Below are 18,158 nucleotides of genomic sequence, written 5' to 3'. Positions count from 1 at the left end.
TTCCTGCCCAGCCCAGGTGCTCTAGGAGTCTCTCCACCTCAAACCAAGTGAGAAGGGCCCGAGAGAGCCCCCAGAGCCAGCAGGGCTGGCGCCTGGGGGAGCCTAATTCTCCAGGCACGGTGCCTGCTCGTTCCTGTCACAACAAGGAGAGCCACACTGCACGGGAAGTCCTAGCAGAAAGGTGCTACAGGTACACAGCACATGCCAAGAGACTGGGTCAGGGCCGCAGCCACTACCCTAAACCATCCCCATTGTTCAAGCCCAGGTCCAGAGGCACCAGGCAGGAACCATCCTCAAAGTAGGGCCCAGCGCAGGCTAAGCAGGAGGCCAATGAGGGGGTCAGGCAGCTCAGGGATCACCTGGGTCAGGAATGGTGCAGAGTAAGCCAGTTCTGAACACCACCCACACTCCTTGTTCTTAAAGTGGCACATATTTACTGTAGATGGTTTGGAAAGTATATAACTATACCTTAGAAAACAATACTACCATAACCCCCATCCACCATCCAAAAGCTCCCACCTCAATGTCTTAGTGTATTTCCCGTCATTCCTTTCCCTTAAGTTTTCTAAAATAATTAACATCATTTGTATTTACAGGGTCCTGTTCCTTTCCTTTAAACTATACTGCAAGCATTTGTTCCTGTCACTGAGACTTCCCATGCTTCTCTTCAATAACTACATAATATTCTATCATACAGGCATATCATAATTTGCATAACCCATTCCCTGACATGGAGCATTTAAATTCTTCTCGTCCTTTCCTACTTTAAACCATATTGCAACATACTTTCCTGAGCATGAATTTTTCTTTCCGTTTCATATTATTTCTCTAGGATCACTTACTAGAAATAGAGGTTTTGATTCTCAGGGTGACACATTTGCCAAATAGTGTACAGGAGCATTAAAGTCACCCACTGTTGAGAATCTTACTTTGATTGAGGCCATGTCAACACTGCCAACAACAATAATAAGTAACATTCAAATAGCTAGCCTACCTGGGCACTGCAATAGGCGCTCGCACAAGCTCACAAGGAACCTATACAGTGGTGATGCTACAAGGCTGAGGTCTCAGCGGTCACGATACTCCCCAGGGCAGTCCAGGGTGGTATGGAGCTCAGTTGCTCTGCCCCTCACTCCTTCTCTTATGCACTCCACACCTGGCCCACAACAATGTATATGTGTGCACAGGTGTGCAGGCAGACACCCAGCCCCGAGCCCGTCAGGTGGGGCTTCCTGTGTGTGTGCTCTCACTCGCCCCACATCTAGATGATGCTGAGGCTAGAAATAGGCATGTCCTGGGCCTTCTGTGCTCTGGCCACTTTGGGTGGAGCTGGGAGCAGGGAAGCCAAGCAAACACTGGTTGGGATGCACAGCCCCACTCTTGGGTCACAAAATATCTCCAAGCATCTATTTCCTTTGCAAAAGCACCTTTCTGCTGCACCACCAGAATGCAAGTACACTTAACTAATTCAGCAGTGGTTGTCCTTCCTTCCACAGTCTCATCGAAATCACTCAGCATACACGTGGTCACCCAGGAGCACCTCAGAACCCACTCAGAATCTCCAAAGAGCCAGGCTGAGGAGGCTGTGTTGGCAACCCCTCCCATTTAGGGACCCAAACCAATGTCCTCCTGCCCAGTGCCATTTGTGCCAACACAAGGAGACTGAGTTCAGTGAAGCAGAGCAGAAACTTTAGGGAATGGAGGAAGGGTGAGCTCATGCACTGGTGGCACCTTCTCCTCTACTGAGAGGATCCTTCCATATTTAAAGTCTGTTGTGCGGAGTGATTAGCTTTCTTTAGGCATGTTATTCATCTGGTACACTCAGCTCTTTTGCTCATGGTCCTTTTTGCACATGATGCTCCATTGCCATCTTGGTTTTTGCACTCAGCACCTTGGTCTTTGCACTCAGCACTTTGGGCTTTGAGGTGGGAAGTTCTTTTTAGTTCCTGTAAGCAAGTGTAGCTTGTGACATAGTTACATATTGGAAACATTAGGGTCCTTTAGACCAGCGGTTCTCAACCTGTGGATCGCGACCCCGGTGGGGGTCAAACGACCAAAACACAGGGGTCGCCTAAAGCCATCGGAAAATACATATTTCCGATGACTTTAGCCGCTGAGAAGCCGCACTACCATCTGCAGCAGCGCTATTCAGCTTGAATGCACGCCGTTATGGACGTGAGTTCCAAACTGAATGCCTGCGGTCATGCGCAGACGTGATTGCATCATCTGACCGGAGCTTAAGGGACGGGTGAAGGGGGGGGGACACGCTGCTTGTCCATAGCAGCGCATTACGTGTGTCCGGCGCTTGCTGACATCATCAGTGGGTGGGTGCAGCAAGCGCCGGAGGACAGAGCCTAGGAGGCGGGGAGGCAAGAGGCGGAGAGCCAAGAGAGCCTGCGAGACAGCCTTCTGGTGTAAAAAAGATTAATAATGTAAAAACAGTACACACACCATACACACAATACTGTGTAAGTGTAAGGTGCTTTGTGTGTAATCATTACACAGTACACAAAGCAGCTTACACTTACACAAAGCACCATACATTTACACAGTGTGAACTACATTGGTCTTACACTATCAGAGACCACTATAAGATGTAGTTCACACTGTTCCCCAATGTATAATTATCTCCCATATCTCCCACTATTTTCCCATATTCTGAATGAGGAAACTGTTTCCAGCATTGAATCCACCTCCTATTGATTTCATTGGGAGTGCGATGGATTTTGTGGAAGAGAGCTCCCGAGAATCTCGGGTTACCACACAATCCGCTGCAGCCTCCTTTTGATTTCAGTAAGAGGTGGAGAAATGACAGTTTCCAACACATTTCTTCCTCTCCTATAAAAGTCAATGGGAGGCCGCAGCAGATTCCGCTCAAATATATTCAATAGAGCATGTTGCTTAATTTTTTCCACGCTAGAACTTTTCCTAGAGCAGAAAAATTCCAAAGGTAGAATCCGCCACCCCCAATAGACTTCTATAGGAGGCAGATCTTTTACACTGCAGAATCTGCACAGCAGATTCCTCAGTGTGAGGCCTCTTTCAGTCTATTGGGGGTGGCGGGTTCCACCTTTGGAATTTTTCTGCTCTAGGAAAAGTTTTAGAGTGGAAAAAATTAAGCAACATGCTCTATATTTGAGCGGAATCTGCTGCGGCCTCCCATTGACTTGAATAGGAGAGGAAGAAATGTGTCGGAGGGTCGGTTCGGACCTGCCGACCACATCCTGGTGGTAGGCCGTGGTCAGTGAGCCTCGGGCGGTTCTGATGCACATTCAGGTTAGAGAGCAGCACCTTAGCCCTCAGCCCATAGGAGCCCCAGCGGTTCTGTCTCAATTATGCCTGGGAGGAAAAGGAGCCTTCAAGGTGGGGGTAACTTACCTGAGAAATTCCCCTGACACCTCAGGTTTAATCCACCTTGAGTTGGGGAAGGTGGAGCACAGTGCCACTTGGGGGACTAATCAGACTCCTTAGGTTATTTAATTCCTTTTTTTTTTAGGGCCTCAGGCGTCGTACTTGGTGATGGTGAACACGTTAATCTGTTTTGTCCTTATTGGTAATTCAGCACACTGCTACAGAAGCTGCCGAGTTCTCCTGTTTCTTCCTCTGACCCAGAGATAGAAACAGAGCACACTTTCCCTTTACTTAGACCAGACCCTTCTCACCCTCACAGCAGATGCCCAGACGTGAAACCCTCCTCAGCAGGGCCCCACGTGCACACATGTAAGACGTGCCCTCCCTGCCACGGCCGACAGTCTGCTTCTGACTGTTGAGTTTTGCTCTTCCCTGACTTACCGATGCCGGGGGTGCCCTCTTCCCCAGAGCAGAGCGGCCACCTCTCCCGGCCCCCCGGCCTCACAGCCCTCAGCGTTCAAGCACGTTGCAGCCCGCAAGGCTTCAGCACTTACCAGGAGTCCACCTGGTTTTCACACAGTCACTGCCGCCAGAATTGCCACGGGGAACACAGGAGCATGCTTAGAGGAGAGCAGAGTGGGTACGGGCATCATTTTACAGGATGTCAGAGCAGCGGTGGACCTGGGAATGGGGTGGGTGGCTATAAGGCGACGCACAGAGACAATAAGGGCAATCATTTTGACCTGAAGACTAACAGGGATATTCTGACCAAGTGGTCAAATGCACCTGACCCTATGAATTCAGTCAGCAGACCACGTTGGTGGACACACGCTTTTTGCACAGAGGGGAAGGTTGGCTGTGCTGGAGAGGATGTAGCTCCTCAGCACAGAGCCAGCTCCTGCCGGTAGCCCAGCCCCTGATGGAAGATGACCAGACATGATGGCAGTTAGGCCCAGAAGCCCTACTGACCAGTCCGCCATGGACTTTTCCTTCACACCCTTCTCTTAACACTGTACCCCTTTCTTCAATTGGCATTGCTGACCCAGCTCTCAGCAAGCCAGCCTGGGTCCTCCTCCTTCCCTGAGAACATTGCAGAACTGCCTTTTCTGAACTGACCACGGAGGTATTTGTCTCCTGTCTGCTGTGCAGGGAGCTCCCTGAAGGCAGGGCCCTTGCCTCACCTCGGGAGCCCCATGCTGGGACAGCGTGGGTGCTGGGGAGCTTGCTGAAGGATAGAAGGAGCAAACATAATGATGAGCTTCCTTGCTATGGCAGAACCTGGGCATCCCGGCTGAGTCCAATGGCTGAGTCCACCTGCAGAACCTCAGGTACATCTGTCTAGCTCGTCTTGATACAACCACACAGAGTGTTGGCCCTTTAACCTTTCACATAAATGTGTTGTGTCTCTTCAACCAAGTCAGAAGCTTCCTGAGGGCGAACCTCACTTTCTTGGTGTCCTGTAGAGCCTGGGGCTGGGCAAGTATTCCTTGTTTAGCCAGCATTGGGTGGTTTGCAGGAGGTGGATGGGTGGCCAATGGTTATTCATTTACTTCTTTGGAGTTTGTCCTGAGACAAACTCTTTCCCAGATGCAGCCTGAATGCTACATCTTCTCAGGGCATGGTAGTAATGAACCTGAAAGAAAAGGAAATGTACTTGACCTTTCTCCTACTAAAATAAAAGCCAGCTAATAAACTTCGAATGTCAAGCAATTCCTACTTCCCTTTCGTAAGAACTTGGAAGCCAGAATCTAGAGCAGGAAGGAGATACTCCAGTGAGAGCCAGGAGAACTTCCCATGTCCTCAAGTTTCCTGTTCCTCCTCCTGAACCCCAATCAGACCCACGCAAAGCCATTGCCACCTGAGAACGCTTGATAGAGTGACCTTTCTGACCAGATCTCTGGGTGACAGCTGTGGCCGCCACTCACAGTTGCCTCAGACACGGTGCCAAGGCAGGAAGCCCACCCCCGCAAGGACGCCGTGTCAGCCCTGTTTCTCTTTATGGCTTTAAGGCTGAAACAACCATCCTCCTCCTTCAGAATGTCTGAGGTCACCCTCACTCTGCACTCAAAGCAGCTCACCTCCCGAGTCCTCTTCTCCATGCTCAGGCCACCGGGGCAGGATGCGGGCATGTTCTCCCCAGGCCTAAGGCAGAAGGAAGAGCCATTAGAAGGGGGCGGGCGGTGTGAAGAGAAATAGGACTTTCTTGCACAGCTTCATTTGAAAACACAAGAGAAGGAAGTCAGCATCCCTGGGGCCTGGCCACTGCTGTCTGTCAGCATCAGAGAAACACTGCCCCCTGCTGCCACTGAAGTTCTGCACCCTGTCCACTGCTCCCAGGCTGCCGGCTGGAACAGAGGATGTCACCTGCGCAGAGCCAGTACCTGTGCTCCCTGCCCTGCCCTGCCACCTCCCAAGAACTGCTTGCCTTTGGCCAGAGGACAGGCAGCTGACTACACTGTGGACCAGGCGTGCCCACAGGGATGGAACTGCAGGAAAACTGCCGACTGCCCAGGTGCAAGGCCACCCCGGGCCACAGCAGGTGCTGTGGTGCTGGAGGGCCCCAGGCTGAAGCACAGGCTCTGCCTGCTTTTGGCTGCGACTCTTCAACAAGTTACTTGACCCCTTTGGGCACACATTTTGTTGTTCATAACTTAAAGAAAGGACGACCTTTCCCTTTTGCTGGCCTGCTGTGGAGTCAAATAAGGGAGCTTAAATGGCAACCTCGCCTAGGACCTGTGCCCAGTATACACACAGAGAACCAATGCCATGTCCTCTTCTCCTGCCACCTCCAAGACACATACCTAGAGTTTACGAACGTTCTTCCCACACCTGGAGTTTCCTGAGGCCTTCGTGATGGCACGGGCCTGTCTCCCCGCTTCCCCCTGTGCCCTATGGGAGGGGGTGGGTCTAGGAGCGGGACAGTCCTTCCCTTTCCTTTCCTGCTCCGCATCCACCAGCTCACATGGGGGTTCAGAAGCCCCAGGTTGTGACACAACTCAGCCTCTTTACTGCCACCACCCAGGTCAGATTTCTTCTGCTTTGTTCTTTCTCCGCCTGTTCATTGCTTAATCTCTTAGCTGGGCTTCCCTTGAACAAAACACTATAGGAACTAAGGGTTTGGTTTATTCTCTCTTATAGTGTTAATGTCTAAATCAGAGTCCCAAACACCGTGGTGAGTGTGACCCTGAGAAACACCCTTTACATTGTGACTCGGTCCCTAGGTTTGTGGTGTGTACAAGTAAAAGCAAAACTCTACCTACTAGTCTCCTGACTTCAGGGGGGAGTGCTGATGCTCCCTAAGCGATTTCCTCTGTCTCTGTGTGTCTCCTTCCCTATTCTTTGTTCCTCTCTCTCAATCCCTTTCTCTCTCTCTCTCTCTCCAATTATGACCCACCAAGTAGGTTGAGGTTTACTGTTTGACAAACACTGCTCTAAGTAAAACTCCTATGTCCTAGCTGCCCCTCCCAGGGAGATCATAAACCCTCAAAGTCAAAGGCTCACTGTCTGTTTCTTAAAACGCACCCTGGTCCCTGCAATAATATGGGGACACGGAGACACTAGACACCCAGGGGTTGTTTTACTGTGACCCAGGACGATATTGGAAATTGATGACCAGAGTCCATCCTCTGCATGGACTCACAGCATCTAACAACTGGTCACATAAGTGGCCAGATTGAAATTACATGCAAACAAGAGTATTCGTAAGACTCAGAATCAAAATTGCCCACATTATGTATAGAATACCACTATGTATCATTTGTTATCCTTCCCACAAGCTGGGTACCATTATCCTTGTTTTACATACACAGAAACTAAAGGCAATCAGTATTAAACATTTTGCCGAATGCACCACTGTTAAATTGGTTAAGCCAGGATTTGACTCAAAGCTTTTCCCACAGAGATGTGGAGAGTGCAGGGTGCAATTTGATTCTCAATTCTTCAGATGGGACTAGGCTTCCAGATAACACTCAGCAACTGTCATTCAGTGTCGGCGCACAGTGCAGGTCTGGGCGCAGAGCTGTGAGCATGCCTCGTGGTGCTGGAGCTGGGAGAGTGTCTGTGGTGGGGCGTTAGTCTTGAGGGGAGCAAGGACGGGGAAAGGCAGGGCACTCTGGGTCTCTACAAAAAGTGTTGAGGCCTCTTGTGCCTGTCCAAATGCAGGACTCAACTGCTGTCTGATTCTGATCTCAGACCTGAACTTGGCCAGAAATAACATCTTACTCCACCATAAATGCACCTCGTGAGGCTGCCCATTGCACCCCACATGAATTCCTGAGCTCAGTATCATTATAATCCCAGGCACATCCTTACCTTTCAACTCCTGCAGAGCTGGATTTTCATTCCAGGCTTATGGGAGGTATAGCCAATGAGGGTGCTCACTCCATCAACCCCAGAAGCGAGAGATCGAAATCCAGGCTTCTGGACCCTCAGTGTCACGGGTAGTGAGCAGACATCAGGGGAGACAGTGTCACAGGTGGTGAGCAGACATCAGGGGAGACAGTGTCACAGGTGGTGAGCAGACATCAGGGGAGACAGTGTCACAGATGGTGAGCAGACATCAGGGGAGACAGTGTCACAGATGGTGAGCAGACATCTGGGGAGACAGTGTCACGGGTGGTGAGCAGACATCTGGGGAGACAGTGTCACGGGTGGTGAGCAGACATCTGGGGAGACAGTGTCACGGGTGGTGAGCAGACATCTGGGGAGACAGTGTCACGGGTGGTGAGCAGACATCAGGGGAGACAGTGTCACGGGTGGTGAGCAGACATCTGGGGAGACAGTGTCACGGGTGGTGAGCAGACATCAGGGGAGACAGTGTCACGGGTGGTGAGCAGACATCTGGGGAGACAGTGTCACGGGTGGTGATCAGACATCAGGGGAGACAGTGTCACGGGTGGTGAGCAGACATCAGGGGAGACAGTGTCACGGGTGGTGAGCAGACATCTGGGGAGACAGTGTCACGGGTGGTGAGCAGACATCTGGGGAGACAGTGTCACGGGTGGTGAGCAGACATCAGGGGAGACAGTGTCACGGGTGGTGAGCAGACATCTGGGGAGACAGTGTCACGGGTGGTGAGCAGACATCAGGGGAGACAGTGTCACGGGTGGTGAGCAGACATCTGGGGAGACAGTGTCACGGGTGGTGATCAGACATCAGGGGAGACAGTGTCACGGGTGGTGAGCAGACATCAGGGGAGACAGTGTCACGGGTGGTGAGCAGACATCAGGAGAGACAGTGTCACAGGTGGTGAGCAGACATCAGGAGAGACAGTGTCACGGGTAGTGAGCAGACATCAGGAGAGACAGTGTCACGGGTGGTGAGCAGACATCAGGGGAGACAGTGTCACAGGTGGTGATCAGACATCTGGGGAGACAGTGTCATGGGTGGTGAGCAGACATCAGGGGAGACAGTGTCACAGGTGGTGAGCAGACATCAGGGGAGACAGTGTCACAGGTGGTGAGCAGACATCAGGGGAGACAGTGTCACAGGTGGTGAGCAGACATCAGGGGAGAGTGTCACGGGTGATGAGCAGACATCTGGGGAGACAGTGTCACGGGTGATGAGCAGACATCTGGGGAGTCAGGGGAGACAGTGTCACAGGTGGTGAGCAGACATCAGGGGAGAGTGTCACGGGTGATGAGCAGACATCTGGGGAGACAGTGTCACAGGTGTTGAGCAGACATCGGGGGAGACGGTGTCACGGGTGATGAGCAGACATCTGGGGAGACAGTGTCACGGGTGATGAGCAGACATCAGGAGAGACAGTGTCACAGGTGGTGAGCAGACATCAGGGGAGACAGTGTCACGGGTGATGAGCAGACATCTGGGGAGACAGTGTCACGGGTGATGAGCAGACATCTGGGGAGACAGTGTCACAGATGGTGAGCAGACATCAGGGGAGAAAGCTGAGAACAAGGTAAAGTGAGCACTGTTGTGGGTACGACCTGGAACATTTATACTCTTATCTGTGTGGCAACTCCTATTCATCCTGCAAGGACCAATCTCGATAATGCCCCTTTGGGAAGCCTTCTCTCACACCAGCACTTCTCACTCCCAAGCAGGCATCAGAACCACCTGAAGGCCTGTGGCCACAGACTGTTGAACTCATTCCTAGCATTTCTGATATAGTAGGTCTGGGGTGGAGCCTCCAAATTTTGCATTTCTAACAGGCTCCCAGGAAACGCTATTGTTCCAGGGACCACACTTAAAGAATTACTGTCTCATACTGTCCCCCCCCCCCTTCCCAGACAGCTCAGCTTCTTCTGTGCCAGATCTGGTCGGTGTGGCAGTTCTGGTCACGCTGGAGTATCACTGCCCTAGAGTCAGTAACATCATGCAACCGGAGCAAACTCAGCTCTGCACAGCTGCAGAGGGACGGGGCCTGGGGAGCGGCTCTCCTGCCTGTGCCCCGTGGTAGACATGACCTTGAAGAGCCTGTCAGCAGGCTCCCTTGATGACCTCAGGGTCCCAAGTCCCACCAGCCCCAAGCTTGGCTGGCCCACTGGAGTGCTTCCAGCATTCCAGTACATAGATTTGAGTAACCAGTCCCTAAACATAAGCCAAGAAATGCACCCCAAATAATTCAAGCCAGATGCCTCTGGTGCTTCCCAGGCTCCCCAGGCTCATAATGATAAACCTTCAGTAAAACTTGTTGAGGAAAAGAGAGAGAAGACCCAAGTAAAACAAAGAATGAGAGAGGAGACGTGAGCACTGGCACCACAGAAACACAGAGGGTTCTAAGAAAATACTAGGAAGGCCCTGGCCGGTTGGCTCAGCGGTAGAGCGTCAGCCTAGCGTGCGGAGGACCCGGGTTCGATTCCCGGCCAGGGCACACAGGAGAAGCGCCCATTTGCTTCTCCACCCCTCCGCCGCGCCTTCCTCTCTGTCTCTGTCTTCCCCTCCCGCAGCCAAGGCTCCATTGGAGCAAAGATGGCCGGGCGCTGGGGATGGCTCTGTGGCCTCTGCCTCAGGCGCTAGAGTGGCTCTGGTCGCAACATGGCGACACCCAGGATGGGCAGAGCATTGCCCCATGGTGGGCGTGCCAGGTGGATCCCGGTCGGGCGCATGCGGGAGTCTGTCTGACTGTCTCTCCCTGTTTCCAGCTTCAGAAAAATGCAAAAAAAAAAAAAAAAAAGTTATAAAAAAAAAAAGAAAAAAGAAAATACTAGGAACAATTACAGGCCAACCAATTGGACAACTTGAAAAAAAAATAGATAATTTCTAGAATATACAAGTTTCTAAGACTGAATCAGGAATAAAACAAAATCTGAACAGACACATAACACCTAATGAAATTGGCGTTAGTAATCAAATCAGTAATCAAAGAACCCCAACAAACAAATGACCTCACTGCACTATAATTAAAGTGATCATCTGAGCGGAGATGACTAGTATGTGGTAGCCTTCTGTTTTTAATTTCTTGTAATGGGATTTCCATGGTCTAATACATTCTCACTCTCACTCGTCTCCCGGAAGAGAGAAAGGCCCTGTGCAGCAGCTCGAGGTCACGCAATCCCCTGCTCCCTTGAGACCTGGCGCTCCGTCCTGACCACCGAGCCTCAGAGAAGGGCACTGAGTAACTTGGAGAGCACCGCTGAGTCCCTTCCCACTGGGGGTGGACGTCCAGAACTGTAGAACCGCTCAGGGAGCCGTCCCCTAGAGCTCCACGAGAAAGGAAGTGCACCCAGAGGGGAGGCCCCGTCCAGCTGCCACTGGACGGAAGTGATGGGTGCATCACTCTCTGAACCTCCGTGTCCACCTGTGAAATGGGCTAATAAAACCACGAGCGTTGTGGGATTGGTGTGAAGAACACATGACGGAAGAGTTGGAAGGCAATTAATATGGCACCTGGCATGGGTGGGACCGTCCACAGGTGCGGTTTGACCATTATCGAGAGACAAGCTGGAGGGGGGGGGGGTGTTAGCACTGAACGCAGCTTTGTATCCCTGCAAGTGTCTACTGAGCACCTGCTGGGTGCGGCATAACTCGTGGTCAGGGAAGCCACGGGGAGCCCAAACCCAGAGTTCTTACTACTGTGTCTGGCCCCACGGATGATTGCCACTGTGCTCTCCAGCCAACAGCAGCCAAGCAGAGCCCTGGCATGACTCTGTGTACCCTGGCACAGAGCATGTCTGCACAACATGCTGGTTCCCACTCACTCTGGGCCCGTTCACAGAGCAGCTAACGTGAGTGGAGCCTGTGGCTGGGCTGAGATGCGCTGCTGTGGGGGAGCTTCCTCTCAACTCAGGCTCCTCTGTTCTGTTTGTAGAGCCTGTCACCGAGATGGTCTGGACAACGATGCACATCGCCATCCTCACAGGTGAGCTGGCCCAGGCCCTTCGAGCAGCCAGGGGGTCAGAGGGAGTGCCCAGGGGAGAACCCTCCTGAGGACTCAAGGCCAGGAGTGGCCAGTGCTGCTCCTTTCTCCAAGGTGGTTTTGAATGTGAATGCCCTACACAGTGTCCCAGTGGGTGAGGGTGGACAAGAGCAGTGCCAATCATCCCGTGTCAGAGTCCTCATAGGGTTGTACATTCATAGGTACCAGGGCTAGAAAGAAAGCCCCCCTCTAGTGCATGTGTGGGGGCTGGGCTGCGGGACAGATCAGGGCTCCCTGGACCTTTCTCTGTATCCTCATCTGACCCCATTCCCTGTCGTGGGCCCACACCCTCATCCCTCTATCCTAAAGAAAAGAGACCTTGCTGTAGCCTTGCTTCGAACCCTGCCCTGGCCACACAGATTATGGGTGTGACCCCAAACTGTGCTCAGAGAGGACTCAGTTTGGGATATGTAACCTGTTGTTTCCTCCTGAGATTCACACACACACCCCCCAGCTCACTGACAGCTCAGGGACTTGGCAATTAGTGTCAACAAGGACAAGCAAGCCCTCGGACTCCTGCTCGGCCTGTGTAACCTGATGCTCCCCAGTGCGCTGGACCCCTGAACCTTCTTTTTCTTAAAGTGTTACTAACATCATGCAGACAGACGTGCCGTCCTGCAGGCAGCAGGGTGTTTAGAAAATTGTTCCCCAAAGGCGGGCTTGGGAACAGTTTTATCCCCCCCACCCTCTATTTTCTAACATCCCTCAACACCTACAAATAAACCTGTACTCCAAATCAAGGCAGAGGGCTTGCTCTGAGGCTTCAAGCAAATGCCTAAACTCACCACCCTCCTCCACTGAAAGCCACCCGCCCACCCATTAGCCTTGCCCAAACTCTCTAGTTTTCTGCCCCCTGACCCCAAATGAAGTAATAACTGCTCCCCAATGCGCCCCCACCCCATCCTTGACCACATCCTCCAGGAGTCCCTCCCTTTCCAGGCTTCTGGCCTTCACAGCCCACACTCCCAGGAGCTCCGGGGAGCTGGGGCAGGGCCCTGAGCAGCGGGCACACTTCCTCCAGCTGTCCCAGAGGGCAGACTTGGCACCGTCCCTCACCCTGGACTTTCCCACTGAAAATGCGTATCAGGCTGCCGACTCCACCCAATTTGCCAGCAGCTCCCTGGTTGTAGGACGCTAAGGCTCATGCCCCAGAAAACCCCTGGTTTTAAAACTGAAAGTTCTGAGGCCTCTGAACCCCTCAGTGTTAGGCAAACCCACAGAGCTGCATTATACAAATTAAAAATCATGCACATGGCTCTGTCTCAATGCTGTGAGTGCCTTCTTCCAAGCAGGGATCAAGTCCAGCTGTCTGCAGGAGGGAGGGGAGAGGAGGAAGAGAAGAGGGAGAAGGGGTCACTCAGCACGTGAGCACAAGTGCAATAGGGAAAGAGTGGCAGGAAGCAGCCAGCCCATCTGGGGTTGGTGTTCATTGTGGCAGCATGTCATCCTGCCACAACCCCTGTGTGTCCTGACCCCCTTCCCTGGTTCCCTCCCACCTGCAGGAGTGATCGCTGCTGTGGCCTTCTTCTTGGTCATCCTCCTCGTCCTCATTCTCCACTACATGTACCGGCACAAGGGCACTTACCGCACCAACGAGGACAAGGGCACAGAGTTTGCCGAGAGCGCAGACATGGCCCTGCAGGATGACCTGTCCCTCCAGGATGCTGGCGACAGCAGCAGGAAGGAGTACTTTATCTGAGGGGAAGCAGGCCTTACCTCCCCCAGTGCAGACTCCTGCTCCAGGACCACTCGGCCACCTGCACCACCAGGCAGACCGTGGGAGCACCCACCTGGCCTGAGAACACTGGGTGCAGGGCCAGGGAGCTGGGGGGACAGGAGGAGGAAGCCAGTCCAGAGAGGCCTCTCCCAGGGACACAGTGACCGCCCCAGAGACCAGCCTCTGCTCTGCCCAAGGGAAAAGTCTGGGTCTTTCTGGGCAGTGTGATCTATCATCAGTGTGGTGTGGGAGGCCTTGCCGGGTGCGAGGGGTGAAGGCCTGGGGGTTGGGCAAGCAAGGCAGTGCATCAGCACCTCACCAAATGTCAGTCCTTGATATTTGGGGAAACAGCAGCTGACAGACCTAAAGACATCTTTGTTCTTCATTGATCGGCTCTAAGGGATTGGAAATAAATATGAAACATAACCGAGCACTCAAACAGCATTACCGGGGAAGTAATTGTCCGGGGAAGAGTGAATGCTGCCCAGGGCTGGCGCTTCACCAGGGCGACTGAATCCGACGGTGTCTGCATGTGTGTGTGTGCATGGGGCTGGACCGCTCACATCTGGCTCCACTCCCAGCACAGACAGCACAGACAGGGCACCTAGGCCCACCGAGGCAAGGAGGGAACAGTGACCGGCGTTCCTTTTTCCCACACAGGCACCAGCTTCATGAAACTAATGTAAGGGTGGAATGTCCAGAGCTAGTCCCAACCACCAGAGCACTGGCTGAAGCATCAATTCTCTAATGCAGAGGTCCCCAAACTTTTTACACAGGGGACCAGTTCACTGTCCCTCAGACCGTTGGAGGGCCGGACTATAAAAAAAAAAAAAAAAAAAAAAAAAAAAAAACTATGAACAAATCCCTATGCACACTGCACATATTTTAAAGTAAAAAAACAAAACAGGAACAAATACAATATTTAAAATAAAGAACAAGTAAAGTTAAATCAACAAACTGACTAGTATTTCAATGGGAACTATGCTCCTCTCACTGACCATCAATGAGAGAGGTGCCCCTTCCAGAAGTGCAACGGGGGCGATAAATAGCCTCAGGGGGCCGTATGTGGCCCGTGGGCCGTAGTTTGGGGACCCCTGCTCTAATGTATGGTATTAGAAAAAATGGACCTGTTGAGCCCCCATTCTTCCCATAATAACAGTGGCTGGAGCACAAACACCCTGGGTTTGGGCCCTGGCTCCCCTTTCCTGGTCCTGGAACTAGATCAGCTTGCCAGGACCTAGGCTCTTGTGCCAACATCCCCATTCCCAACCAGAGCTGGACCAGAACAGAGGCAGCTCTGAGTACTGGGAGTTGGTGCCCAAGAAGTATCCTGGGCTCCTGGCCTTTACTGGGATGGTTAGCAGGGCAAAGTGTTTTCAGTCTGATCACAACTCATCCACGCCTCAAGCACCTGGGAAGCTGCCACCCAATCTAATCAAAGAGGAAAATGATTGGCTACATGACATACGGGCCCTTCTTGAATGATTTGTGCTTTTAAAAAGTGCTCAGTCTCCAAGTTTATTTTAATGATGAATTTTTCAGAGCCGAGACAAATGGGCCACATACCTGTGTGAGTGTGTGACTACACAGCTGCAGTGCACACACATGGATTAGGTGGTTGTCTAAGTGTGGGGATGGCCTCACTGAATAGAGCAGGCCCTGCCTGGTGGAGAAAGTAAACATGTCAAGTACATGGCCCTAAAGTGTTAGAGCTGCTTCGAGAGAAGTGGCACAGATGAGTGTGGAACACCAAGGAGCAGAGGCAGTTATACCTGGGAGGTGAGGGGACAGAGGGAAGACTTCAGAGAGGACGAGGGGCCTGAGTCATTGCACAGTCAACTAAAGCAGGACCAAGAAGGGTCTTGGGCCCCAGACTAAGAAATGGGACTTTGTCCTATGGGCTTTGGGAGCCACTGGAGGAATAGGTCAATCTCCATCATAAACATATACAGTGATCAAAAGTTAAACAAGACTCAAAACAGAAATGCCTGTGGAAATGTACAAGGGAGCTTCTAAAGGCTTGTCCTGAAGGGGCCCTGCCAAGGGGTGGTGGCATCCCTCATCCCGGACCTGCCTTTTACTTCAGCTTCCACATCCTTTACCCTGGGTTTCACATGACCCCGCCCATCCTGCTTGCTATGAAAGGTCTCATCCTGTCCAGAAGACGGCAGGCAGGAGGTCGGGCTTTGAGCAAACTGTCCTGTGAATATTAGAGAACTTTTTCTTCGTTGGAAGGAAGTACTGATGAGTGTGTCCTGTTTATGTTCCTTTAGAGAAGACACTGCTCAGTTGTTTCTTTTTTTTCAAACAAAATAGAAACAGACTCATAGATGCAGAGACCATACTGATGGTTGCCGGGTAGAAGAGGTCTTGAGGGTCTGGGTGGAAAAGTTGAAGGGATTAGGAAGTACAGATAGGTAGTACTTAACAAGATAGTCACAGGGATGTGAAGTACAGCATAGAGAATATAGTCAATAATATCATAATAACTATGCATGGTGTCAGCTGGGCATGGGAAATGTCAGGGCAAACATACTCTGAAGTATATGACTGCCTTAACTGTGCTGTACACCTGAAACTAATACAAAATAATATTGAATGTAAACTGTTATTGAAAAATAAAATTTAATAATAAAAAAAGAATCTGTCATGAGGATATTAACAACACTTGTGAAGCCCTGGTTTGTGGCCCAGACATTTCTGGCTGCATTTAGAAAGCCAATGGTGACAGCCGGCTTGATTGTTCTACCGTTAACAAATACATAAGCTCTAATGACCAAAATGTAGCTCTAAGGGACAATGGAGTCTTAACATAGACAATAATTCAAATAAGTACAAAATAAAAAGGACATAAAATAAAGTGTACCCTCTTAAAAAAAAATAGGCACTTTCATGTTTGCAACTTAACATGTCCACATGTTACGGAAAGAAAATGATTCTGGAATCAGACAGAGTTGAACAAATATCTCCTCTCTGACATTAACTAGTTCTGTGACCTAGGGAGAGTTACTTTAACTTCTCTGGTTCAGTTCTAATCAACAAAATGAAGATAAAAACATTTGAAGCGTAGGGTATTTTCAATATAAAATTTAAGATATAAGCTTGTCAGGAACTGTGAAGGCACTGAGATTTATTTTCTGCTTGGAGGGTAACACATCAGCCTGTAGCCCTTCTGTAGATGCTGACAGAGGACCTGGACTCTGTGCTTAAAGACAGGGGCTTTGTCACTCACAGCACAGCAAGAGTATAGACATCGGCATATGTGATCTATTCTCCTTGTCCTCAAGTCTCAGAGGGCAACATAGAAGGACCCAGGTTGTCCACATGGTGGGTCGGTTCCAGAAGAGGAATCCTGAGCTGAGAGAACCAGTCTCTTCTGACAGGCCTGCCCTCTCCTCTGGGGAACTGTCTGCATCTTCCAGGGCTCCTTGCTATACAGACATCCCAGAAAAGATTGTTTAAGACAAAGAGCAGCTCATGCCTCATTCACAAGATGTTAGAAATGTGAGAGACCGTGGAGAACTATCTCCCAGGAAGGAAGCACTGCCAGACAAAGACAGTGCCTGGTGGTGTGAGTGCTGAACAAGTGTGTATGTACCTGAAACCCTAGCTGGCCTTGTGCTGCACCCCTGGGAGCCCAGCCCTTTAAAGCATCCCCACTTCTCACCAGCAAATCAAAACACATCTGCTTCCTGAGGCATATGGGGGAGTTTAAAAGAGAAAATTTTCTAATCATTTTGCGAGTACATGAGGTTTGATTGTTTTCATTGGTCTGCGATCAAAGGAACAATAGAAGCACTCCCTGTGGAAAGTCTTAGTCCATGGGTGAGGTCATCAATTCAGAGTCCTGGCAGTGAGCTTGGACCCTACCTGCCAGCCTCTGTGTCTGAGGCCATTTTGTGATCAAGCGGTCTCTCCCAACATTACAGATCTCCAAAGATGCTTCAGCTAGGTACAGGCTTCCCAGACTTCAACACCAAACCAAACACTTTAGCCACTGTTTACTTTTCAAATAGTTGAAATCATTATTTTTTTTCTTCTCCAACTCAGATCATACCTTGGGATACCCTCCTTAGACACCCCAGAAAACCAGGGCTGACGCTTCACACCTAAAAGTCAAAGCCTGGCTCTCCTAATCTGTTGCTGGAGCAGAACTAGGCATTCCCCAGGCCTCCTCACATGGATCAAATCAGAATCCACTACCACCGTGCGTCCTAGGTGCCCATACAACTCAGACCCCAGAGGAGGATCCTTGGGCTGAGAGGGGTCATTCTTTCATTCAGGACATCACTTAGTCCTGATGTCCCATGTCCAAATGGGCCTGGGACTCCAATGTGACAGATTCAGGACTCACCATTAGTCCTTTCCAGGACATGTGCTTCCCTATGTTATGGCTGAGCTCTTTCCAAACCTGTGCCCTGGCTCTGATAATCAAAGTATGTTCCTTGGGGAGATAGCAGGCAGATAACCTGAAGAGAGGTGCTGCTACCTAGCTGATAATAAGCATGTTTGTTTTTCTAATTAGCTTGGAATCTTTGTAGACAGCTCCCTTAGCTGGAACCAGAAGAGTAAAGTGGAGAGAAACAGAACCACACCTACTTCCTCAATAGGGTCTTCTCTCTTTCTAGCAAAGAGAATCCCCATTTGAGTCAATTAGATGAGGATTTTTCTCACTCACACACACACACACATTCAACAAGGAGTTTACATAGT

General features: G+C 50.9%; 1 protein-coding gene across 1 annotated transcript in view; it reads left to right on the top strand.

Moving 5' to 3' along the window:
* The window catches only part of GYPC (glycophorin C (Gerbich blood group)), a 40,848-nt gene extending 26,541 nt beyond the window's left edge, over positions 1-14,307 (top strand). Inside the window, exons 2-3 of the mRNA XM_066280906.1 lie at positions 11,621-11,671; positions 13,231-14,307. Of these exons, the coding sequence (XP_066137003.1) occupies positions 11,621-11,671; positions 13,231-13,427 (248 nt within the window). The 3' untranslated portion in view covers positions 13,428-14,307. The remainder of the gene's footprint in view (positions 1-11,620; positions 11,672-13,230) is intronic.
* The last annotated feature ends 3,851 nt before the right edge of the window (positions 14,308-18,158 follow it).

The sequence above is a fragment of the Saccopteryx bilineata genome, chromosome 5, assembly GCF_036850765.1.
Source record: "Saccopteryx bilineata isolate mSacBil1 chromosome 5, mSacBil1_pri_phased_curated, whole genome shotgun sequence".
Taxonomy (NCBI): domain Eukaryota; kingdom Metazoa; phylum Chordata; class Mammalia; order Chiroptera; family Emballonuridae; genus Saccopteryx; species Saccopteryx bilineata.
The sequence above is the reverse complement of the archived record's forward strand: the minus strand, read 5'-3'. Positions and strand labels throughout refer to the sequence as shown.